This window comes from Rhea americana, unplaced genomic scaffold (assembly GCF_003343005.1).
Source record: "Rhea americana isolate MKP2758 unplaced genomic scaffold, rheAme1 scaffold_206, whole genome shotgun sequence".
NCBI lineage: Eukaryota > Metazoa > Chordata > Aves > Rheiformes > Rheidae > Rhea > Rhea americana.
Genome location: NW_028186217.1, coordinates 160,122 through 186,135, shown reverse-complemented (window position 1 = coordinate 186,135; position 26,014 = coordinate 160,122). Strand labels below are relative to the sequence as shown.

Below are 26,014 nucleotides of genomic sequence, written 5' to 3'. Positions count from 1 at the left end.
TCCTAAAGAATGGAGCTTCAATACAATGAGACCTCAGGAGGCATTACAAACTTAATGCAAAACTTACAAATTCTTGAAACTGTTAGGAAATCCAAAGTAACACAAACTCATCGAGCAAATTCATTCACACAGTCCTTGTTCATACAGAACGTTTAGGGTTTTTTTACTTTCAACAAGCAAGATGCAGAGTATGGACCTTCAGCTAATGTAAACCTCAATTCTACTTAGCAACAGACCTAAACAAAAGYTGGATGCATGTTCTAGCATCTCTATCACATGAAGGCTGGAGTTAAAACAGAACAAAATTTTCAATAGAGTTCAGAACTAGCTTAGAGAAGAAAAGAAGCACCTACATATTGGAATCATGGAAGTTTTATCCCTGTTTCACCATCATGGAACATAGTGACAATAAATGGGGTCTTGATTTGATATATTGACTAATTAAGCAATTCCTGTTGTCTGCACACTTAAAAAAGTAAGGATTGGTTTATAAACTCAGTGAGATATGAGTGGATAAAAGCCCAATACTTACCAAAAAAAGGGTAGAGGGGTGGGTATGGTGTTTGCATAATTTGTCTCTCTTTTACAAGTACAGGCTACCTTCGAAAGTGCGTAACTCTGAAGTTATGATAATCTACAAAAGTATCACTCTTAGGCGATAGGGTGACAATTTCTAGCCCACTATTATGTTGAGCACTTTCTCCATACAAATACAAATAAATACAATATTAGTTACATTTCTACTTCCAGTTTCTATTACTGGGATACTTAAGGCAGAGCGCAATAAAAAAAAATTTTGGTTAAGTACTTTATTAAATATGTATGATGGGTTTTAATAATTATGTTTCAAAGATGTAAAAGGTCTTTGTATTTTCACTGGCTTTCTTAATATATCAGGATGCCACTTACAGGCAAAATAATGAGATCTGTTTTTCTAGTTATATTTCTAAATGGCAAGATGATGAGATCACACATTATTTTATCCTCATTAATTGCTCCCTAAGGCAAAAATGCAGACGTATTTTGGTTTGCTTACTTTCCTATGCAATCTGAATGTTAGATGTAAATATTCTATAGAGATCTAAATTAGGCAAATTAGGAACAAGGTTGAGCAATCTTCCAACAGAAGTACCTTTCTAAAAATAAGTCAGTCAGCTGCGAAACAGAATTACTCAGCAGTGCAGAGTGACATTATTTTATAGCTACTGTTTATACAGAGTCTAATAGAAAAGGATGATGAGTCAGAACTGAAGCTCCAAGATATATAACTAAAATCATCTTCAGAAATTACACAACTGAACTGCTATAGAAATAGACACCAGTCCTAGACTAAAGCAAAGACACTACACCACTGAATGTCCCACCAACATTTTCCCTGGCTCGGACTTCAACTGCAGCCTCTATAAAAAACATGAGGTATTTTATACGAGAGAGAATGGAATGTTGGTGTAGTTAATGCAGTGGAAGTCAGCTTTGGAATCCTCTCTTCCAACATCCAAATTTCAGAACTTTTTTTCAAAATTTAAAATGTTCATTATATTATATAACAATTAAAAATCTGCTTCCATAAGTAGCCTCATCTAATAAAGTTTATACAAGGACATTCTCCCTCTTGTTAGAAGCATTTGCTGTAACAGTATTTAACAATACCTGTAGGTTTAAAAATACGCATTAATTCATTGGCATACTGAGATAGAATCCTTTTTGCAATCAACCTAAAACTGTTGACAGACAGCAAGAATCACTGAAGAAGCCAAGTACACTACTATTCCTACAAACGGATATACCATTATTTGTTTGCATGGGAAACAAATAACATGACCATATCACTATCCTGTAGTAGTAGTTTTTCCATTTCTTCAATATTGCCTAACAATTACATTTTGCTGGGAGTTAAACCAACATGGACAAGATTGAGGTGTTCTGACAACATGAATAACTGTGCAATTTAGACTTTCACATGTATGCTCTTTAAAATTAGATTTAAAATATTCACATTGTAATAAGCACACCTAATAACTTACCAGATAACGTAAAAAAGAAAAAATAAAACATAATAAATTTAAAGAGCCTCTTTAGTAATCACATAAAATTTACCTGCTGCTTCATTATCTTTATCTGTTCTTTTTGCTTTCGTTTTTCTTCAGCTGCCATAATAGCTATGGGTAAAGCAATAAATAAATACATAAATAAATAAAAGAATTAGTTTCTGCAAAAAAGTAAATTCATATCAATAGTTTAAGTTCATCTGGAAGCATGCATAAGCTTTCCTAATTCTGACACCTACCCTGCTGTTTTTTCGCTTCTTTGGCAGCTCGAGCTTGTTCTTGCTTCTGGAGTTTTCGCAGCAGCTTTATTTGTGCTGCTTGTCTAGCTATTTCTGTGACAAAAAGGAAATACTAAGTTCATGAAAACAGTGCTGTCTAACAATATAGTTATAGCTCTTGTTCCCAGACACTCTTATGAGGTAACAAGATGACATCTAACTACCAAAATACCTTTAGGGGAATTTCATATATACATATAAACACACACACGTATGTATGTATGTATATAGTTATATACATATATATACACACACATATATACATACATACATGTATATGTGTATATATATGTATATATAATATATATTTTTAGTTATATACATACACACACAATATGAGTGTGTGTCCACCCTGATGTAGCATCAACCCTCACAAATGAACATGGGTATTTTCTACATGAAAGAATGTGTAATTTTTGGAAGAAAAAAGTTCTCTATTAAGTAACAGCATCAGGTTAAAACTGATGCTTCATTTTAGAATACATTTCTTCTTTCCTTTAAAGTATAAAACAGTCATTCCAGGTACTAAAACAGCATTTTATTCAGAAGTATGGAATTACTAGTTTCCTTACAAATTTATTCATGTAATTATCTAATCCTTTTTTAACAATGCCATAAGAGATTGGGAATACCGTATTCTATAGTGCCAATACTAGCAGCTAGCCACTCCTTGATAATTACTAACTTCCTGAAACATTCTGTCACTTTAAGTGAGAATATCTTAACGAAATTTGGGTAAACTGTGACTTAGGATATCCATATGTTCCATGGACACACCAATGCAGAAAGCAGTAGGAAGGATACTCTACAGATTAAATTCAGGTTGCTAGTCAAAGAACTGAGGGTCAGGACCTCCATAATAGCATTCTGCAAAATTAGTAACTTCACTTTTGTTTGAGCTGAGTTAGGGGACTGGAAAGATCTGTTCRTTTTTGCCTATTTAAAACAAAAACCACCAGAATACTGGATGTCTGCATTTTTAATTTTATAAATCTAAGTAACTATCGCTTAAGCTCTTAGACGTGTGCATGCACACCCGAACATTTCTCCTTTTGAATCATATATACATTTACTTGCCCTGTAACAAATAAAACAAAAAAAAAATGCCAGAAGTATATAGGCTTCCAAAACAGAATTGCTGCATATCATCACACAAGTGAAAGACATTACTCCTCTTTACAAAACTTAAGTCTCCATATACTGTTACATTCAGCTTGTGAAAGCAGAAATGTATTTCTTACCTTGAGCCTGTAGCTTTCTTAGCAGTTTTGCATCAGTGTTGTCTAGAAATTCAGCGCTACCAACATTTGGAGGTCGGCCTTTGCGTCGTCTCATTCTTGATTCTTCTCTTGCATGCTGTCTGTCTGGATTTGGTGGTCTTCCTCTGCGCCCTTCCATAGCCCTGATACGGGGAATGACTTCCTCTTCCTTCAGAAGACACCACTGCACACCCTTTTAATTGACACATTTCACAGATGGTATTATAAACACAGGGGAAAAGAAAATAAATTCACAACATATTTAACAGCCTAAACAGCACATATGTCTATATATGAAAATAAGTTATATATACAGTATTTAACATCTGTTAGAATATTTGGGTAGTAGGACATTTTGATGACACACAGAAGCTATATATTGAGAGCTTCTCCCTACAAAGCTTTTGTAAATTGTACTACTATGCACAATTTTAAATTTTATTTATTGACATACACAGTTATTACATAGCACATCTCTATTTCTTTTAATCAGTTCTTGATTAAATCACTAATTTCTCAACCCTTTAATAAAGTAGAAATATAGATCCCTCAATATGTCAATTTAAAAATAACTTCTCTACTCTTGTATAATCCATTGGTCAACGTCATATGAAAGAACGTGACAAGCAATGGGTCACTGTCTTCCAGTTCTTCATGTTTACAGAAACTTTAGCATACAGAAAAACCAAAAACAGTGGTTGGTTTTCAAACATTTGGGTGTTGGCTACATGAGTTTTATAGTAAGTAAACAAAAAAAAAAACGCTAACTCATTTTCATCTTGCAGTTTTCTATAATAGAATTTAATGTTCCAACCTTGAAAATTAATTTCTGAGCCAACATGAACTGAAAGTAACCAAAAGTTGTAATTTTTTATACTCTATCTACAGTCGTAACTGAAAGCTGTGGACACTATATTCTTAAACAAAACAAAGTATGCAGCAATAAATTCAACTTTTTTTCCTATTACTATTATTGGTTTTTGCAGAATTTCAATTTCAAATATTCAAATGTTTTGTTAATTCAAATATCTAATCAGTCTTCATATTGAAATAGTTTTATTTTAAAGTACTAGTATCATTGTGACCATTAATCAGAACAATAGCTCAATCTATGTGATCCTGTTTGAGTGAGCATGAGTGTTTCAAAACTGCAATACTTTTCACCACTTTCCTAAGTTTCGGAAAACCGTGGCAAAAAAATAGAAGCTAAGTATCTTTAAGGACTGCTTCATAATTTGACTATAGATCTGTCACAGATTTTCATAATGTCTGCTAAACCAAGAATGAAAGCTAGTCACCTGAAAAAAAACCTCACACATTCATTAAAATATGGTCACAAAAATAGATCTGCATTATGAAATTTTTCATATTAACATGCATAAATAATGAAATTGATTTTGCTGTACCATAAAATAAATTTTGTTTGCCTAATTTGTCAGTCTTTTAAGTCTTTCTGCTAATTCCTCAGAATGAATTAGAAATGTTTACTACAACATTCTGTAAAAGGAGTAGTTTCCTAATGAAACACAGAGATCCCAAGGCAGTTTATCAGTACACACAATGATACTTTTTTCCAAGTCTGAACTACTCCTAGTTAAGACCATCACATAAATACATACCACATTTTACAGACCTTCCAAATGCCTATGTTATTAGCTATGTTCTAAAACACAAGGAGTTCTGAATTATGGTCATATTACTAAATGTAGAATGCGTCATTGCTAACGACTGCTTAATCCAAAATCATTACTTGTATGACTTTAATGGAAGCTGCTTAATCTTCTATTTTAAGACTTACACATATGTTTTAATTTCAGTGTCTAGTACTTAACTTGCAATTTATCACAGATTCAATTTGTATTGTTGAGCAATGTAAGCTGGATTTACTACATTATTTCTTTATCACACACACCRACCTTCAACCTAGCAAATCGTATCTCTTTTAAGTGGCAGAGAAAAAGATTGAAAAACAAAATTCAAGGAACACAACGAAAAGAACCCATGGTTCAGGCACTTGAAATCCTGTAATTCCTGTAACAGAGACTTCTCTTCTATCTRTATTTTTTATGGTCCATGATACCATGATACTAAATACGTGGTATTCTATCAGCACAAAAGTAAGACAGAGGTCTACAAGATGATTAGAGTCACAGAGATGATCAGCATGTATTGACAGTTGTCCAGTGTCTCCCAAATCAGATGCTAGAGTCAATGATCCAAAGCTGGTAGAAGCAAGGCTCAATAAGCCAAATATGTCATTGCAAGGAATGGAGAGTAGACTATTACATGTCCTGCCAAATGGGACCGTGGATGCCAGATTCCAGAAGTGTAAGAGGACTGGGACTGGGCAGGGGGACGAATCTAAGAAAGCCATTAAGACGTCACAAACCACAGAAGACTGAGGAAATCCCCTTGGAAGCTGAGATAAGGGCAGGAGTTACCATATAGGCTCCTCCCTAGACGTCTAGCAACACCTGCTGCTGGAGACAGAACGTAAGACCCAACGCACTCTTCACTTACTTACACACCTTATATTCACTTACTTAATATAGCACTAAAGTCTAAAGACAAACATTTTAAAACGGCATAAATGAACAGTGCTTCACTGCAAACTCTGGTTTATGCTAGCCAAAAACCTAGTTCTGAGGCTAATTTGTCCAGTATTTTAAAATGAGAGATGAATTATTTGTTTTGGAAGAGAATACCTGAAGTACCTTTCTATCTTTCATGAACCATTACTAAAGACTGGCTGAGTCAGTAATCTTACTGAGACCTAGTCAGTAATTTGACTCAATCCTTAAACCAGTTGCATTCTCTGAACAACATATTTTTCAAACTGAGGAATCTGACTGTTGAGGAATCTGACTGTTGCATTTAAACTTACAAAGTTAACACCAACTTTTGTGATAGCTTCATTGTTACAGTGGCTCAAATATGATGGAAAATGAGTCTTGTGATAAGAGAAGACAAACAGACTGCCTTTAAAATGAAATTTTCTTTCCTATTACCAATTTTTAATGTAAAAAAATAAACAGTAATATTAGTCCTCCTCTCGATGTGGTTTTTAGAAAGCATGCTTGGAGATTCTAGTCTCACACATCTAACTACCATGACATTTCTCCTATGTTCAGGTTAGTAACAGTTAAATAAAATTCGTATTTTTAGAATTTGAAGTAATATCAGACATGTATTATACTTAACCACTATACTATTAGATAATAACGCAGTTCTACACTTAGAGCATGCTAAGATAGAAATACACATTACAGGTCTGCATGTAAGTGCTCCTCCAGCTGCACATGCTCAGGGCCAGTTATAAAAACCAGATCTCACAAAGATACTGACCAGTATGGCGAAGTTTTCAAAAGTGAAAATTAACTAATAATCTGTGTCTTGCGCTGAGATGTCTTGTAAAATCCAACCCAAATACATTTCTAATCAAAAAACGTACTATCTGATGTTCTGTTGGTCTGACAATACAAAAACAGAGGGTTATGGCACAACACAGGGCATACAGTTGCTTAGGTATTAGCAAGTTTCACTAGACAAACACTAGAAAAAAAAATAATACTGCGAAACATTGCTTTTTCATTGAAAATCAACTGATGAAAATAAGAACTTAATTCAGCTTCTCACCTTCAGGCATCTACTGCCTACTGAAATACTCTACTGTACTCAGGATATTTGGCTCAGGCCCAGCAGCTGTGACACAGGAAATAGATGAGACCTGTGTCTTCTGAAGTTGAGGCTAGAAGAAATATTCAAAGGTATCTAGATAACTACATGTGGAAGCAGAATCTAACCCCAAGCTTGTTAACCAGACAAATGAACAAAACACATTCAGAAAGAAAAGCCTCACCCTTAATTTCAGTCTGTATTTATGAGAAAAGTAAAAAACAAATATTTTAAACTGAATGACAGAATTAAATAGGAAAATATTTTTAAGTAGGGTTTCTAGAAGAAGATCACTAACACCTTTAAAAATGTATAAGACTGATTTTATAGTTGGCTGCTCTATATAGTATTTGAATTTTACCTCTGATAAACACTTCAGACTTTAATTATTCACTAAAAAGGTATCTATTAGCTTCACAACAGTAAACTTAAAAGGGAGAGACCTCTCATCTTATACTCTGCACTTGTTCTGAGGCAGCACCATAAATCAGAAATGGATAAAGACTCTGAAGTGAAAATGAGTCTTACTTGACACAAAGGAGATGAAAAAAAGACAGCTTTAAGCAGTTTTCTCCTTCACTGGTTCCTGATTCAGCTAACCCCTTGGGCAAGCACACAGACATTTCAGAAAAAGATTTCCTTCCCCCCCCCCTTTTTTTTTAAACAGAGAGGTTACCACCTTTATGCAAAAGATTACTGGAAAAACAAGTCATGTTTACCCTGCCATAATCAACCTGGTTCATTCCTGAACTCAGTATCATGGGTTACTTCCAAAGAGTTACATCAGGTAAAAATGCCTGTATTTTTACCCTCACTGGAATGTCACCTTGAATTAAAAGAGATTCGCAGGGAGTTGCATGAAGATTTGGATTTTCTGTAACTACATAAAACCTTATGAAGGTATTAACTGAAGTGTTAGGACTAGTACACAGCAGAGAATCATCCAAGAGTAAATCACTCCTTACAAGGATCTACAACCCCAACGCAGCTCATACAAAACAATAATCCTCCTCAGTCCTGTCTGATGTATGTGAGCAATCACTAACGTGCCAATCTATATTTAAAAAAATAAATATAGCAGAAGGCTTATTCATAGCCAGTGAATAAGTCTATAACTAAAGTTTAAATAAAAGTTCATACCACTGGGGACAAAAGTAGTGTTACTCCATAAAACAGGGTTTTTTTTAATAGCCATAGTCCTACCTTTCTTTTATCCCTCTCATTATTCCAAAAATAAAAACAGGTACGGAGTTTCTTAGTTTCTTGGAATTAAGATACTCCAAACACAGGAATGAAAAAATATCCTGTGTTTCAAATGTATATCTCAATTACTTATTTCATACGTTTAGTAACTTTGCATGAAGGTGCTTTACTCAAATTCATTTTCTAGTTCAAGTATCCTTGAAAAAAAAGGTATCAGTTCAAAAACGCAGCGTATCTGTCAATCATATCAGTTTATTTCTAGAGGCTTAAATCCATTCTTACACTGCCCAAACAGGAACTGTTTCCTATGAGGAAAGAAAATGAGAGAATAATAAAAAAATTAGAAGATTAGGGCTTAGGTCTTAGTTCTACTTGAATCCAGAACACCTAACAGCACTAAGAATATGAWTTTCTGCCTAGAAAATTTAGAAGAGAGTATTTTTTCTACAATTTATCAGAACACATCCGATAATCGGGGACACAAGGATATATTCTGTATCTACTGGATGTTGTAACTTAAATGTACTTCTGTTATCAAAATGACTAAGCCTCTGACGCATCTCAATTAACTTCGATGCTTAGAAAGTTTTTCACATCAAGTGTAGCATCCCACCGCAGCGTGAGTATGATAGATTCCAGTGACTAGAATCTTTCTGGGCTGGAGCCAAATATGCTATTTGTGATGAATACCCTTCCTGCAATATGTTAATCACAGCCCGTAAGGTGCAATGTAGCAGGGCACAGCACAGTAACACTCCAGAAATCTCTCTTCCACTTGCTACTTCAGTGCAATGTTCTCATCCACACCACTCCAGTGTATAAGGCTCAGTGCCCCCTCCACCTCCTCACCCCACTTTCACATCCATCTCTAAAACATAGCTGTTTACAAGCCTCCTAGTCCTGTCAATCAATACCTGCTTTCCCAAGCTTTCTCTGCAACCTATTTCGCAGCCAACTTCTGCCTGACATGCTGCTTTGCAGCCAGGCTACACAAAGAGAAGCAAAGCTGTACAACCACTGGTCTKAACAAACCACACCATGGGAATTAAGGAACCTCCATCTGGTTGTCTGTTCACACACTGCCAGTATCAGAAGCAAGTAACTTGCAAATTTTTGGCCTGCTATAGGCCATTCCGCTCTTCTAGCCCGCAGATAACTTTCTTTTCATTTTGTTCCGTCTTTGAGCTCTTAAAAACTTATATAATCACTTGACATGTGTGCTGCACATCTCAAAAGACAACAGAAATATGCTGTGAAGAAAGGGAAGAGTAACTGAGAGATGCAGAGAACAACAGGAGCCAGAGTAGAAGCAGAAATCAAATTATTAGAAACAGTTCAAGAAATTCAGGAAGTTCATTATCATATACTGAGTGTTACAGTTGGGCAACTAAATAAAGTTGGTTAAAAAAGGTGGACAATCTCTTCATAAAGTATCAATATCACATATTACAAACTAGCAATCTGAGCACAGTTCAACTGTTTGCATTATTATCTAGTATGTCAAAATATGGTACATAAAAAGTAAATAAATTTTAGCACATCTTAATCATAACAAGCTGTTGTTACTGATCTATTTTACTTAACTCCATTAAAAACATCTTTAAAGAATCAGAATTGGAAAAAATAATTACATATCCTAAAAAAAAATTCATTAAAGAAGGGACTGATAAATGAAAAAAATGAGGATAGTGAACTGTATTTTTGTCAAACCAAAACACATGCAAGGAACTTGCACTGTCTAGTGGGTAAATTATAGCTGATAACAGCCTACCAATTAACATGTAAATATTTCTACTTTAACAAATTGAGATTTGAATTCTGACTGAATCAAGAAATGGCATATTTGGACCCTCCTGTCAGCTAAGGATGAAAAACAGCAAACATTCAGAGTTTTGGACTGAACTTGAACAGAGTGTATTCTGTGACCTTGCTATCTCTTGCTGGTCAATACATTTAAAAATTAGGTAGTGTAACATCCATAGATTATCTTTAGCATAAGTCTATATGAAAAGACAGGTAGTGAAAGAATAAATAATTATGATCTTATCAAACACTGAATACATTAGAATTATGCTATATAAGTATCAGTAAGTACACCATAAAATTAGAAGTAAAGAGTAGGCTTGCAAGCACATAGGCACAGACAAAAACAAAGACTGGAAAATATACCATATCACACTGAGGTAACAGAAACAAAGATACGCTACAACAACTAAGATGATGGTTTATGACAATGTAGTTACTGTGAACAAATACCGCTTTCAGGAAAGATGGAATTTCAAATATCCATTATATTACAGCAAGCATTTCCCTGGGTACTAAATAATGAAACTATTTACCTATAATTATTGTTCTCCAGAGTTAAGCATCCTCTATAGATGTGCTCTAATTATAATACCTTCAGAACGAAGATATTCCTAGGCCTCTCCGAGATTCTTAAATCATTCCTTCCTCCATCCCAGATGAGGGGAGCAACTCTGAATTGCAACCTCAGAAAACTGAAAATCAGTCCTGTCCCGTCTGGGAATTGTAGTCATCTCCATGAAATGCACATACAGAACACGCAAGTGCAAGAATCTAGCTTTTATGCTTGAAATAAAGTGGTGAGAAACAAAAATGTCCTGATTAGGGGTTCAATCTCAACAGAAAACCCGGGTAAATTGACCAGAGCACCTCTGCCGTGTGACAGGCACGTGACAAGCTGTGAGCCTCTGTCAAGCAGCAAGCACGTTCTGCCCGGGGTGGCCTGAGGAGGGACTCACAAAGGGCTATGGAGCTGGGCCAGCTTCGGCAGCTGAACAGGTCAGGCACCACTCGCTCCTAACAGTGCACGAACACGGTCCCGTCACTGAAGTGCTCAGCTGTGTCACTGAAATATCTAACTGATCCATTCTGCCATTCCCGACAAAGCAGCGCTTCCCACTTCTTCGCTGCCCTCCTGGAGTCCCTTTCTATGAGTACCCTTTTCCTCTGCCTACTTCTGCACAGAACTTACAATAACTATACCAGTACCAACTACAGCGAGATGTACAGTAACTTAGTACTGCTTATTACTAAGCTTGCCTAAGTGAACGCGGCCCCTCCTCTATTGCTTCTCTCTAAGGGTTTACGGGATCAAAGGGAAGAAGCTGCAAATTGTCCCATAAATTACAGGAAGATGATAGAGATAACTACAGGGGACCACAAGAAATGAAGGAATATGGGAAACACACATGAGAAAGAAAACAGAGTAGAAAAAGAACAGATACCCTGACATTACGTTACGCTTCTAGTAYTAGGAATTACTCGGATCAAGATTACTGAGGTGCATAATGAAGTTCATGAATACACGTACATATAATTTTTGGTTTATGAAGGCCAAACACAAAGGAGTTTTAAACAATGTTGCCAGGAATCAGAGAACATTAACTAGAAGTGGCTGCTTATCATGAACTGAGGCTATATTATACCTTTTAATTTATTCTATGTAGATGTTACATATGCCCACAAAGTGTCACAACTACCTAGCGTGAACTAGGACAAGCATTCAAGGTTGCTGAAAGCATGACGTCTGTCCACATGCCTGCAGTAATATACACAAGACCCTTATCTTTTAAAATAGCAAATACATTCACAGATAGAAGTCCAAGCTCCCTTCACACACCATAATGAAATAGTAATGTGACCAAAGCAGAGTAACAAAGTACAGAACAAACATAATATTAACTTCTATACAATCTTAATCTTACTTATCCTTGTGTGGGCTCTCCACATAAAGTTTAACAGTTATATTGATGTAAGGTGTACTTGGTATACTCAGCGTTGCTTCCTGTAAAAATCTAACTCTTCAGGAAGATCAGAACAAACAGGTATTGAAATAGCTGTATCAGATATATTATAAAGATGAATATATGAAGAGTGTGATGTAACACATAACGATTTTTTTTTATAAATACTGAGTTCATACGAAATAGTAATAAAAAGATTTTACTCAGAAATATCTGAGCATTTTCTGAGATAAAATACCTATTATTAAGTTCCTTCTTACTAAACATATCCAGGCTTAGAGGTGATCACAAGGCATGCTGAACACCTGCAACCTCCTACTGAAGTCACTGAGAGGTGAAGGCTTTCAATAYTACCCAGGATCAGCCCCTCAGCTTATCACAAGAACTACTATAAAAATCATACACAACTTTTAGAAGGAATTAGCTAAAAACAAGCAATGCTCCAGACTGCAGAAAAAAAAATAGTTGCTTTACTCCTAAATTTATTTATGTTACTGTCCCTTGGATCAAAAACTTTACTTTTTAAAAAGCAGATACCTGCGGTCCATCTCTGGCTTCATAGAAGTCACCCACTCCTATTTTTGCACTGAAGCTGAAATTGTCCCTTGAGATATCCATTATTCCATTTCTGCTGAGATACTGAAAAAATCACATATTTTTCCACTTCAGCTTGTAAATAATTACAACTCAGCTTTGATGTAAAGCTTTCTGAGTGTAATGTTTTGCATATTCTATAAAGTGAATATGCATTTTTAAGAGATCAAATCAGTAAAAAGTTGAGATACATTAAGCCTCACATCACAGGACATTTTTGAAATAAGGAACTTTATTGGAAGAAAAATCACATTTTGTATTAAGAGCATGCTTAGTAGCGTAAGAATACAGAAATTTAGAAAACAAACCTACCTTTATTACTTCAGGATACTGTCTCAGCTTCTTTCCACAAGGTGCAAAATATGCTACTTCACCTTGAAGACGACCACCGAAGTTTCTTATTCGTGTTTCTCTTTGCCAGCTAGAATAATAAGAAATAGTTGCATACAACTTTTCTCTTTTTTTAATAATGTCAGTTCAATAACTTTACATGAAAAATAAGAATCATATCTAAAATGTGACAGGGTATCAAAAACCATTTAGGCAAAAATAGAAACTTTCATTATGCAACTTAACCAAATTCTGAATACATATGGATTTATATCAAGCTATTTACATATTACCAGGTTTCTAACTACTTAGAACTGTATCTCTGGCACAACTATACGAGATCTGTTCAGGCTCAGATCTCAGATTTCAGATCAGGAATTTGAGACAAAAGAATTAACACGTGAAATAGGATGACACTTCCAAAGAGATCCAGAGTAATTGTGAGTCAGAAACCTAAATCCTTGAAGCTCTTTTGAGTGCTTGAAGCACTGGCACAGCTTGCCCAGACAGGTTGTGGAGTCTCCTTCTCTGGAGATCTTCAAGGCCCACCTGGATGCAACCCTGTCTACCATGCTCTAGGTGACCCTGCTGAGCAGGGGGGTTGGACTAGATGATCTCCAGAGGTCCCTTCCAACCTTACTGATTCTATGATTCTTTTAATGTATTTCAGCCTCAAATACTTTAAAATGCCATTTCTTTACCAAATGATTTTTGAAGGTATTATCTCCATTTACCAAATCTGAAGTAAATATGCCACCTACCCATACTCCAGAGGAACACGCAGCTCCCTTTCATCTGTTACTCTTCGTCTTTTTGAAATACCTGAAATAGAACTTCTGATTAACACCTAAGAACGAACATCAAAAAAGTCTAAAAACAATGTGTTCCTAAAATATATTTTTTATATTTATAGCCCCAAACCACAAAATAAGCCATTTTTATGTTTTCTCCATTATATACACCTGAAGTAACAAGAAAATAAATTTAACTTATTTTTCTTCAAAATATTTTCTTATTTTTCTTCAAAATATTTTCTTATTTTTCTTTCAAAATATTTTTTCTCTAGGTTTCCTTTGATCTTTTTCTTCTGAAATTGTAAATGAGATAAAACATGAACATACTCTACAGAATTCCTGGTCTTGTTTAGCTCTTTCAGGTCCTATATGGAGGTAAGATAAAATAATTGGTTGCCACTTGTAGAAAAAATGGTTTTTTTCAGTACAGAGGATGAGAATGAACACATTCTTTAAAGCTCTTTAAAAATCCATACATTACTGGATTAAGCTTTCAAAGAGCACTGTGTATATATTGCAGTCAAATCCCAAATAGAGAATATTTTGGGGATTTCTCCAGTTATTCAGAATTCATATTACTACTTACATGTTTATTGCTCATCGCAGGCTAAATCAAAAACACAACAGACATTTGACAGCAATGGGGTTTTACAGACTGCAGAAAGTTGCTACTTTTCTTAGGCCTTTTACTTAAGAGAGCTGTAAGACATCAACTATGGACATAGGTAAACTCTGAGAAGACGCATCTCTCAAAAAGGCAGTTTAGAGCCTGTGCAACGAATGTGACATATCTCTTGCCAGTAGAAATGGACATGGAAGAATATCATTATAAAGCTGCACTCCTGAAGCATTTCTGAAGCTGCTCTGACTTCTACAGCCTGGAGGAGTGTCAGATGGTTTAACAGCACAGGCTCTCTGCTGAGATGGCTGAATGGTCTGTAAGCAACTCATGACCACTCTCCTCTATAGTACTCATCGACAAACTGTCCACTCTTGGCAGGCAATCTTCTTGGACACTTATCTGTGGTCTTAAGCACGACCATTACCTTAACTCATTAGGCATTAATGCTGGGGGGAAAACATTGTTTGTCTGAATATAGGTGAATTTCAAAAAGGAGCTGTTCAGTAAAAAAAAGCAGAGAAGACATCTCTTCAGTGACTGACTACCTTTAGGTAAGACAGATCAAAAACAATTTTAAATTACATAATGATGACTCTTAGTAGGCAAAAAGTATTACATCTAAACTAGGTAGACAAATTTAAGGTATTGTGCCTCCCACCTCCATCTACAAGCAGACACAAATCACCATCGGCCTTTTACAAGCATAAACCAATGTAGACTACTGAGCAACAAAATTAGCTTCATGTTTTAAGAATCTGGATTACCCCTAAAACCTGGGAAATCATTTACAAACTGTAAAATGAACAGGCCTGATCCTGAGAGAAAAAACAAGYAGATCCCTTATATTTTTTCAAGGTTAATGCCCTCAATGACAAAGCATGTATTTCCTACTCTACCAAACCCCAAATATAAAGATCAATTTAGAAATGTATATCCTCATTTAAAACCTACTTATTTACTTGTTAAAGAAATATCAAGTTGCTAAGTAGCAAGTACGCAATTTAACTGTTACTGTGTCAATAAATACGTGTGTCTGACTTTAAAAAATGCAGACTTTTCTGTAGCAGTACTAATTACTGAATCTTACAAATTACTCACCAAATGAAAGATTATGAACACTATCAAACATCATAAAATTACTAAATGTACTTTTCATACACCTTTTAGAAATACTTGCTAGGTGTAATCCACACATTCTGTTTCGAATACTTTAAAAATAATGAATTAAGTTATATTTCAATGAAACAATCACTGAATTTGTTGAGGAAAGGGCATAAATAAAAGATTCTGCATGCAAATTATAATGCATAGGAATTTAACATGAACTACAGTAACTGCTAGAGAATGTTAGTAAATACTAAAGACTAAATAATGAAGGTCTTTTACATAATAAACATAAAATCTAGCTATTAAATACTACTTTCTCCAAAATAACTATGAATCTGATACTACCACAATGGTTTGGAATGAAAATGTCCTGAACTAAGTGCTAGGTTCAGGTCATCAGTACACCCAATTCTACTGACTGATTATATTATCTGCTCAAAACATTTGGGAAAATATCACTTGGTAACAGTGTCTTAATTACTTTTTATAAAGATTTTTATAATACATGCCAATTTTATGTAATACTGTATTATATAAAAAGACTTTCAGATACCACAGTGTGTACTTGGTGCAAGTGCAGAGGATGGTGTCCCAATAAAAACTGTAGGATGGGACTCAGGACATAAGGCAGCTGGCGCAGAACTTGGGGTCTTTGCTATCTGGAGATTAAGTGGTGTGGAATGAGCTCCAAGACCAATGGAAGAGCTCTTCACAGACGGAGCAGTTTTACTCAGTTTCAGTGGAGGTTTTTCTCCCTCAGTGTCTGTATCTGATTCCTCTTGATCTTTATCATCTTCATCATCTTCATCTTCAGATCCTTCTGTATCTGACTCAGAATTACTGTCAGACTCTGTTAAAAAATTGTAGTAAAAGGCACATTGTGACTGGATAACTAAGAGCAACTATACTTCAGTTCTAACACTCATCAAATTCATGGCTTTATTAAGTAAGAAGGTTTTCTCCCTTAAAAATATTTTACAATGTCTCTGAGTATCAACAGAATGTTATAATGAATTTACCGAAACTTAACAATGACTATAAATATGACAGTATAAAGTAATTTGGCATGATCAYGCACTGTGGTTTGGGATCGATTTTTTTTATTATTGTTATTGAGGAGCCAAGAGATGGAGAAGAAGCAGTATTTTAAGAGATTCTTTGCCTTTTAACTGGCTACAGCTAAGACATCTCCTGTGAATCAGGCAGCGTCTGCACAGGATGGGCATTTTACAGGTTGTGAAATACAGCATGAAGAGCAGGAAGCAGGAACCAGGTACAGGGCTGAAAGCTGTTCAAGGCTAGAGATGTGACAATCTGGGCAAAGGAGARGTCAAGACAAGGTAAAGCACGAATGGGTGAGGAACTGAAGGTAGGCTAAAGCTGTAGGGAAAAAAGAGGATTAGTATAGGGTTTATGGAAGAGATGGAGAAAGACAGTAATAAAGGTGGAGCTGGACACAAGGGATGCAGGCACCGGAAGAGAAAATAAATCACTAGGAATATGAGCTCCGCCTTGAAAGGCTTAGCCTTAGGCTTAGCCTTTCTGATTTGCCTAAGGGCCTTTAAAGTTGTAATGTGAAAGCCGTCTACAAACATTTAAGGCTTTGCAACTATCCTGGTACCTTTCTCTAGTCTTGTTCACTCACTACTCTTCTCCTGAACAAAGCCCAAATTGACCATCAACCAGCCTATTCTCTCCAATCTTTTGGGTACTTTGACAGCTACGCAGTATATGAGCCTAAGCTGGGCAACTCATCTGGAAGTCTGATCCTTGACAGCCCTTCCATAAGGACCTGAAGACCCCTTACCGCGACAGCTGGAAGCATGCTTGTCATAAGAACAAAAATCAGAATATTTGAAACGTGATTTTGGATATGCAGCTACTGGAGACGAGGAGGAACGCAGAACTTTCCAGTATATCTGTAAAACACACTGTGGGCCATGTTACCTCACATTTCCTATCCATATTAAAAAATTCTAGGAAACACATCTTTTCAAAAATAACATTTCTACTTTTCCAATTAAAAAGATTAAACCACCTGATTGACTATCATCAGAATCATCATCTTCATCATCCTCATCGTCATCATCATCCTCATCGTCATCATCATCGTTTGAGTCGTCAGAGTCTTTACTGCTGGGGGCGTCTGAGTCTGCCCCTCTGAACTGCTCCACTACCAGTTTTGCAGAATGAAGGCGGTGTTGTGTTTTTACTGCATTTACTGCATTATTGCTGACTGTTTTATCCTTTCCTGAAGTAGGTAACACAGGAGAGGTAGAGGGCAGAACAGCTGTCYGGTTACCAGCTGTTTTTTTCCCACATGCACTCAAGTTCACCGGTGAAGAAAAAGGGGCACTAACAGATGTGGCTACACTTTCATTGATCTTGGTCTGTGATTTTGGTTTGGTAATAAGTGCTAGAGGAGCTTCCTGGATGACGCTCTGAATAACTCCATTGGCTTGGTGAYTACCTAAAAGTGCATTTGTAAGGAATGGATTAGAATGGTTGTTTTCCAAAGATGTGTGTTTTTGATGAGCTGGTGAACTAGAAGTTGGTCTAGAGCTTGACAAAGCTGCAATAACCTTCTTCAAGTTCTTAGATGAATCCTGTTTCTTCATCTGTGCTATTGGGAATGTCTGTTTATATTGTTCCTACAGAAATAAGAAGGGAAGAGGGAGATTAATATTTTTTGAGCCAGGAAAACTCTTTTCAACCTTCAACATTTTAGTAAGTCAAAAGTAGGTGGTAACTACAACTGAAGATATGATTAATGTGAAGTTGCTTTAGGCTCACACTTGATTTTCACTATAAATTGAAGAGGAAAAGACTAGTCCACAAACTCAAGATGAAGCTAATCTAAAATGCAGAGGGAAGCTTTTTCACTTGCTACATTACCCTAAGACAGTAGTTTTCATGAAGATAATATGAATCTTCTAAAAAAAATCATTAGGAAAAAAAATCAAAAGGTAATGCCATAGGGAAAAAAAATCCTCTTTTTACTCTTTTCAGCATATGAAGTCTCATTAGTGAATGTAAATCTAGTTTTAGAATTAATCCATTTTGAATCACAAGGTAAATACAACACAGGCTACAAAAACGTTATAGCAAAAATTGATAYAGAAATCCATAAAAAAATTGTACTACTCTAAACTAGTGTTACAACCTTTTTTTGATCTCTGAAATATTACTGTCTGTTACTTAATTACTTTAAATAATTAAGTAACTTAGTACTTTAAGTTTGTACTAAATACAAACTTTAGTATTGCATCAGAAATAACAGATAAAGCTTACACTGCCTTATTGTCAGGACTCTTCAAAGGACAAAGAAAGTATCTAGATCTTCCTTGATAGAAGGAATCATAACAGAATGAATGCACAGTAATAAAAAGCCATATTCATACAAAATAGATAAAGATGGTGCTTTTAAAATAAAAGTTACTATCATTTAAAATTGAATATTAAAATACGAAAACTTGTAAAATAAAAATTCATGCACTACATTTCCAGTAAAATTTTTACAGAAAGGCAAATTACTAAATGGGTGAGAAATCACCAGCTAAACACTCACCAGTTACATATTGATGAAATGAGCTCAGTTTAATCTTTAGGAATACCCAGCCTAAACATTTTTAAATACTAGATCATTATTCTCTTCCTGTTTCCATTCAAATCTAACTGAACATAAATTATGAAAATCCATCATAAGTCAATAAAAATGCATCAGCTGTATTAAWCAGTAATAAAATACAGGAACTGAGAATCTGTAGATACAGATTCTTTGTTTTATAAGCTACAGAAATGCCAAGATATATACGTGTAAACATACTGCATATTCCTGATCAGCAAAAAGGAGGATCAAATTTATTGTAAACGCTATACTGAGTTTTAATAGCTATCCATCTGTGAATATCCTCCTGTCTTTAAAAAACAAAACAAAAAGCACACAAAAAAATAACTACTTATTCAAAAAAGAAGGCTTTCAGCTCTATGATTTATATCATGATTAATATAGATAATTTCAGTTACTTTTACTTAAATCTATCCACCTTGAAACCAAGAGAAGCCACGCTCACATACAAAATATGGGAAGTGTTACAGCTGAAACTAGGAGAAGCATTAGAAAAGCATTCAGGCCAGACTATTTACCAGGAGTACTTTTCTCAATGTAATATACTGATCTAAGCTGCTAAACTTCCTTAAGAGATGCACAACACAATCCTTTCTTCTTTTTGTCAGGATGTAATGAAATATAGAACTTCTATATTCATAACCCACCATGCTGAAGCCCTTCCAAATGCAGTTACATTCTGTCTTTAATTTATCCTGTGTATTTTGGCCACATTGGGAATGAGATCCCAAATACAAACCAATGAGACTTACAGAGATCCACATAAATATTCAGGTATGTAGTTCCTTATAAAATCTGTAATAGTTTCTCAACTGAAACACATTTGGAGGAGGTAGGCTCTGACATGTATCTTACAAGGTACTCTTACCAGCACATAGTTGACTTTCGAAAGATCTGTAGAACTTTACTATGCGATGAGCGCAAAACTAAGGTTCAGCATTATGTGACAATAAGCTGCGTATGTAATTGCATCATGTATACATTTAGATATGCACATATACATATGCATTGCCAAGTAAATTACTTGCTTTTCTCCAAGATAACAGAATAGTTCAAGACATTGGTAATGTATAGTGAACTATTTTTAAATTTGAAGTATAATATTTGCTGCTCTAAAAAAGGAAAAAATGAAGTAGTTCAGACCCTATAATGATCCACACAATTTAGCTAATTACGTCATTCAAAAATTCACATCAGTTCTAGGCATGTCAAAAATAAGAGTGATTCAACAATAAATACAGATATGTATTTCAAAACATTTCAAAGAGCTTTACAACAGAGTGCTATACCTTGTTAAGAACATGAGAGGTTACAAAAAATTATGTCATTGGTGACTTTGACTCACCCGTTTCGATCTGACATCACCGGTCGAAGGGGCAGATTCTTCAGAGGTATTTTTGTTCCCTGCTTTGAGTAGGGCAGGGGAAGGAACTATAAGTTTTAAACAGGTTTCCTTTTTGGCTTGATTTACCAAAGACAAAGGTTTCACATTGGGAACCAGTCCTGTAGACTGTATTACACTTGTGTGTTTGTTCACAGATTCCTCCTTTGCCTGAGAGCTTTGGAAAATAAAGGGAAGCTGCTGTGACAACACCTGAGGCTGCTTCTGCTGGGACTGGAATGGTGAGTGAGTCTGGGAATCAGACACAAGAGGTATCTGCTGGTGTGTTCTTTTTTCTTGGGACTTTTCATGTGTTTTTTGTCCATCTGTTTTCACATCGGTTACACCACTATGCATTAGCACCTGCAAAATACGTATTTTTGTTTATTTTAGGTCAATTAAAGATGCCGAATAAAAATTACATGATCAATCCTCATAAAACAATTATACTATTCTTGACAGAAAATGAACAATAATAGTTTTAAAATAACCTTATATTTTATTGTTTAGTCTTTCCTAAATAATTTCACCATGTGAACATACTGTTTAATAGAGAAACAGTTCTAAAACATAATGGTTTTGAAATGTATTCTTGACTATAAATCTCTTTTTCTCCAACTGGCTGCTGAGGAAAATTAACTGCTATAGTAGGAAAAAAACCTGCAAACAAAACGCAGTATCCACAGAAAGACAGTTCCAATACACTATCAGCACACAGCACTTAATGTCTTTTTATTTATTTTCTACTTTGTATCAAAACTGATGAGCTACCAACTGTTAACTATCAGGTTCTCCACCCCAAAAAGGATGGGGAAAAAACAAACAGAAAACCCATAAATTAAAACCAAAATAAGCATTCCTAACTTGCATTAATGTGCAAGTAAACAATTGCTCACTGGCACAATCGTTAACAGATCAATTTTTCACAAACAGCTTTCAGTTACAAGACTTTTAGCAGCAATGAGGTGTCATACCTTGTTCTTGTTTTTATGATGTGCTTCATTTTCAGAATCAGAATCATCATCTTCACTCTCTTCAACACTCTGGTCTTCCTCCTCCTCCTCTTCATCCTCCTCTAGATCATCAGAGTCACTACTACTAATGCCTTCACTTGAGGTGTCTGAAGAGGAGCCTGAATCACTGTCACTGTTACTGGAGCTTTCCACAGCTTTTTTCCTAGGTTTCTACAAAGAAGATGAATGCTACTATTAATGTCCCACCTTTAACCGTTGTATCATCTAATCCTTGGCCTTAATTTCAGGAACCCATGAACACCTGATTCTGGAGACAGCCTTCGCAAAAAGAAGTTGTTCACAAGGTGATAAATAATAAAATACATTGCAAGGTTCCACCAAAACCATTTTGGGACAACAATCATTGTCAGGATAGCAGGCACCACCACACTTCAAAAGCAACATATCAAACTCAGGCCTGGCAAACTAGTCTGGAAATCAGGTCTAGCAAACACMTGAAGAATGTACTACTTCGAACAAATTTAAAAACCAGGGTATTATTTTAAAATAATTTTGAAAGAATGAGACATACGAGATTAATCAAGATGTTTCAATGACACATTCATTTAAACTACATTGCTTGACATGTAATTTCACAGTACATGCTGTTCAGCAATATTATGCTTTGCATATTGAAAAAAATACACTCTACAAGTGGCTCTTGAGAACTGCTTCTCAAAAATCCTACTTCTTCTGAGGTATCACAGACTTACATGGCATTTCATGAAACAATTCATGAAACAATAGAAACAGTTATCTGCTGAAGAGGGTGGGGGGAAAGAAAAGTGTCAAAAACACAGGAACTGTGAAGCGCTGAAACTGCAAGACCAGGTTTTAAAATACAATAGATAAGAAAAGTTAGGTTTTGGGAAACTAACTAAAAGGAGTATGTGCATTTTACAAAAAAAAATTGAAAGATATGCATGCATACTGTGTTATGCTGGAGACTATGTGAGAGATGCATGAAAAAAGAGTGTATTTAATAAGCAAAGATCTGGCAGAATGATATGAGAAGGTGAAGAACTGAATGAAACAATTACAGATGTAGGGCAGTGACAGAACAGTGTTAAGTAGCATCCAAACTGTGCACATGGAGTCACTGAGGGAATCTGTAAAGAGGAAGTTAGGCAAAAAGTAGATAGCTGCCTCTACTGGACAACAAGAGCAAGTGACTAGAGTAAAAAATTTGCAGCAATTCTAGATTACAATAGAAATAAGAACATCAAATAAATTGTTCTTTATGAATACTTTTTTCTTCCTTAAGAAACACTGACACAATTTACTTTTCAAGTCTTGTTCGTAGCAGGTATATCATAAAACAAGGGCTTTTAAAAGAACAAATTTACTGAAATTGTCTGGAACTCATAAAACATTATTACGAGTGGAAATGAATTTACCTTGTGGGATGCTACTTGGAAATACCTACTAAACATGAAAGTTTTAAGTAGATTATGCCTCAAACTTCAGTGGTCAGTTGGCTGGTATTTGTATCTTTTTTAATTAGGTTTTCTTTCTCAAGCAGCGGTGGTGAACAGAGCAATACTTACATCATCATACTTACCACTATTAAAAGGTGCTTCATATCAAAATGCATTGCTTAACTGTTGAGAAATCTTAAGAACTTAACTGTATTTATATGGATATATTTTTATCTGCTTAATTCAAGAAGACATCAGTTGGTACTATAGACGAGTTACTACATTCTGAATATATTCAGATATGCATAAAGTTTTAATTAAACTGCACCTGCTACGGTAGGTCTTGCATGTTTGTGGATGACCTACTTTGTATCCCATTAATCTTTCCCTTACATTATATCTTTTTATCTTCCTGTCTAATTTTAGGTACAGACGTAGATTATTTGTTCATAACGGTTAGGGTCATAAAATGAAGGACTAAAATTACACTCTCAGAATCACATCTCTACAACTGTATCCTACCTTCTTCCCTTCATAGTTCTCTATTCATCACCATACTTTAAAGAGGAAACACCCAAAACATCATAATAAATTAATCTCCTAAAAACAGAAACAGCCAGTTATTTATAGTGCTGATGAAATATATATTGATAACCTAGACTTCCTCAGAATGTATGGAACATCTAGTAAAAGAAGAGTTTATGAACAATTTTACTTAGCTGATTGTGTTCACTTTCACTCACCAACTACTAGCTACTGTATCTTATGAATCTAGCTTTTCACAGAATCACATAGCAGCTGGTCTCAGGAAATCACCTGATCCAAACCCCCTGCTCCAGCAGGTCAGCTTCAGCAGGTAGCTCAGGACCATGTCCACTTGGAATTTCCAAGGATAGAGGCTCAACCTCCTCTTTGTGCAACCTGCTCCACGGTTCAATCACCTTCACAGTGAAATGTTTCCTTGTGTTCAAGTAGAGTTTCCTGGGCTTCTGTTTGCGCCTGCTGCCGCTCACCCAGTCACTGGCAACCAGTGAGGAGAGTCTGGCCCTGTCCTCTTGACACAATCCCATCAAATACTTATAAACACTGAAACGATCCCTCTGAGTTTTATCTTCTCCAGGATGAATAGTCCCATCTCTCTCACCCTCTCCTCATAAGAGAGATACTCCATTCCCTTAGTCAGCTCTGCGGTYCTGCTATCCTCTCACGGTGTAGTCAACTGAATAGGGAAGTTATTACACCAAGAAAGTAATCAGGAACATTCTTCTGAAAAATAAAGGTGCAAGCTCTTCTTAGCAACATCTGAGATAGAAGTCTGACACACAAACGAGGACAACTAGCTACAATGCTTGGCTTTGAAACAATTTAAGCATAATAAATTCAAATACGGGAAGAACACAGATGCACCACTTCAAAAGAGAACCATCCAAGAAAGAAAAGACATTTTCAGACATAGAAATCAATACAATTCAAAAGCAATCAAATGTCTTGAAACACAGCAGGAACTGAACTATATAGTAAAATACAGCAGCTTTTCTCAGAGTTTTTTTACTTTATAAACAAACAGAACCTCTTTTGACATAGCTGAAACCAACAGAAGTTGGAATAGCTGGTCTTTACCTGAAGGGACAGCAATTCAATAGCTTAGAGAAAAAACAGTGATACAGTATCTTGGGCTGCAGTAAGAACAGCATTGCCAGCAGGTCAACGGAGGTGACCCTTCCCCTCTACTCAGCATCAGTGAGATCACCTCTGGAGTACTGCATCCAAATCTGGGCTCCCCAATACAAGACACGAACAAACTGGGGCAAGTGCAACAAACAGCACTAAGAAGATTAAAGGACTGGAGCATCTTGTACACAAAAAACAGTTGAGATGGCTTGGACTGCTTAGCTTGGAAAAGAGAAAGCACAAAGGGGAATCTTAACAATGATTATAAACATCTGATGGGAGAGCAGAAAGAGGACAGGGCCAGACTCTTCTCAGTGGTGCCATTGACAGGACAAGAGACAACAGGCACAAACTGAAACAGGAAATTCCATGAGAACACACAAAAAAAGCTTTTTTTACTGTTAGTGTGGTTGAATTCCTGAAAAGGTTGTCCAGAGAAATTCTGGAAGCTCCATCTCTGCATATACTCAGAACCTGACTGGACACAATCCTGAGCAACCTTCTGTAGTTGACCTGACTTGAGCAGTAAGGTTGCACTAAAAGATCTCCCAAGGTCCCTTCCAACCTCAGCTGTTCTGTGATTCAGTTTATAGACATTAGAAAATCTGCTGGATGGTTATGCTAACGGAAAATGTTCATCGTTATCTARACTGAGTAAGAGTACCAACAAAGCAGCCCTTCCCAATCACCCAATGGGAGAGTCCCATCAAAGAGTCACCAGAGTGATGGTATAATAAGATTTCAGTTGTGATTTCAAAGTACTGATATTTAACAAGAAAATGCATCATGACAAATGCCAAAAGGAGATATTAAAGATAAAGGATGAGAGTAGGGTTAACAACCCAGCTTTCCTGACTCTAATCTTGGAATCTAGATAGGTAACAACTAGATCCTCACCAAAAGATCTTGCCGTTGTTTCCTTGCTCATTAAACACTAACAATGGTAGGAAACTAACTCAAACATGAGACAGAAGTTCACCAGCTACACCTTGTCCTCCTGGAGAGTTTTGTTTTACCATATGTGCAAATCATACTGGCCTTCCTTATCCCAGAAATTCCTAAGACAATCAACAGAAGGGCATTGGTAGAGGGGCAGCCCATTTTACATGTCTTTTGTGAGGCTGAAATGGCAATGTCAAATGAATTTGCATTTATAAAGAATAGTTATTTATTCAGTTGATCTTATACTCAGTAACAAACATGGCAGTAYAAGATCAACTGAATAA

General features: G+C 35.8%; 1 protein-coding gene across 15 annotated transcripts in view; it reads right to left on the bottom strand.

Moving 5' to 3' along the window:
* Positions 1-26,014, bottom strand: part of BAZ2B (bromodomain adjacent to zinc finger domain 2B) — a 168,207-nt gene that overhangs the window by 37,536 nt on the left and 104,657 nt on the right. For 12 of the 15 annotated variants that reach the window (XM_085304298.1, XM_085304293.1, XM_085304303.1 and 9 more), the window contains 10 exons: positions 21,661-21,870; positions 20,651-21,049; positions 17,716-18,328; positions 16,231-16,527; positions 13,916-13,976; positions 13,137-13,245; positions 12,768-12,869; positions 3,568-3,778; positions 2,288-2,380; positions 2,098-2,159 (listed from right to left, as the gene is read on the bottom strand). In XM_085304298.1, coding sequence (XP_085160424.1) covers positions 2,098-2,159; positions 2,288-2,380; positions 3,568-3,778; positions 12,768-12,869; positions 13,137-13,245; positions 13,916-13,976; positions 16,231-16,527; positions 17,716-18,328; positions 20,651-21,049; positions 21,661-21,870 — 2,157 coding nt within the window. The remainder of the gene's footprint in view (positions 1-2,097; positions 2,160-2,287; positions 2,381-3,567; positions 3,779-12,767; positions 12,870-13,136; positions 13,246-13,915; positions 13,977-16,230; positions 16,528-17,715; positions 18,329-20,650; positions 21,050-21,660; positions 21,871-26,014) is intronic. The other 3 variants (XM_085304302.1, XM_085304307.1, XM_085304296.1) reach the window with 2 other exon arrangements.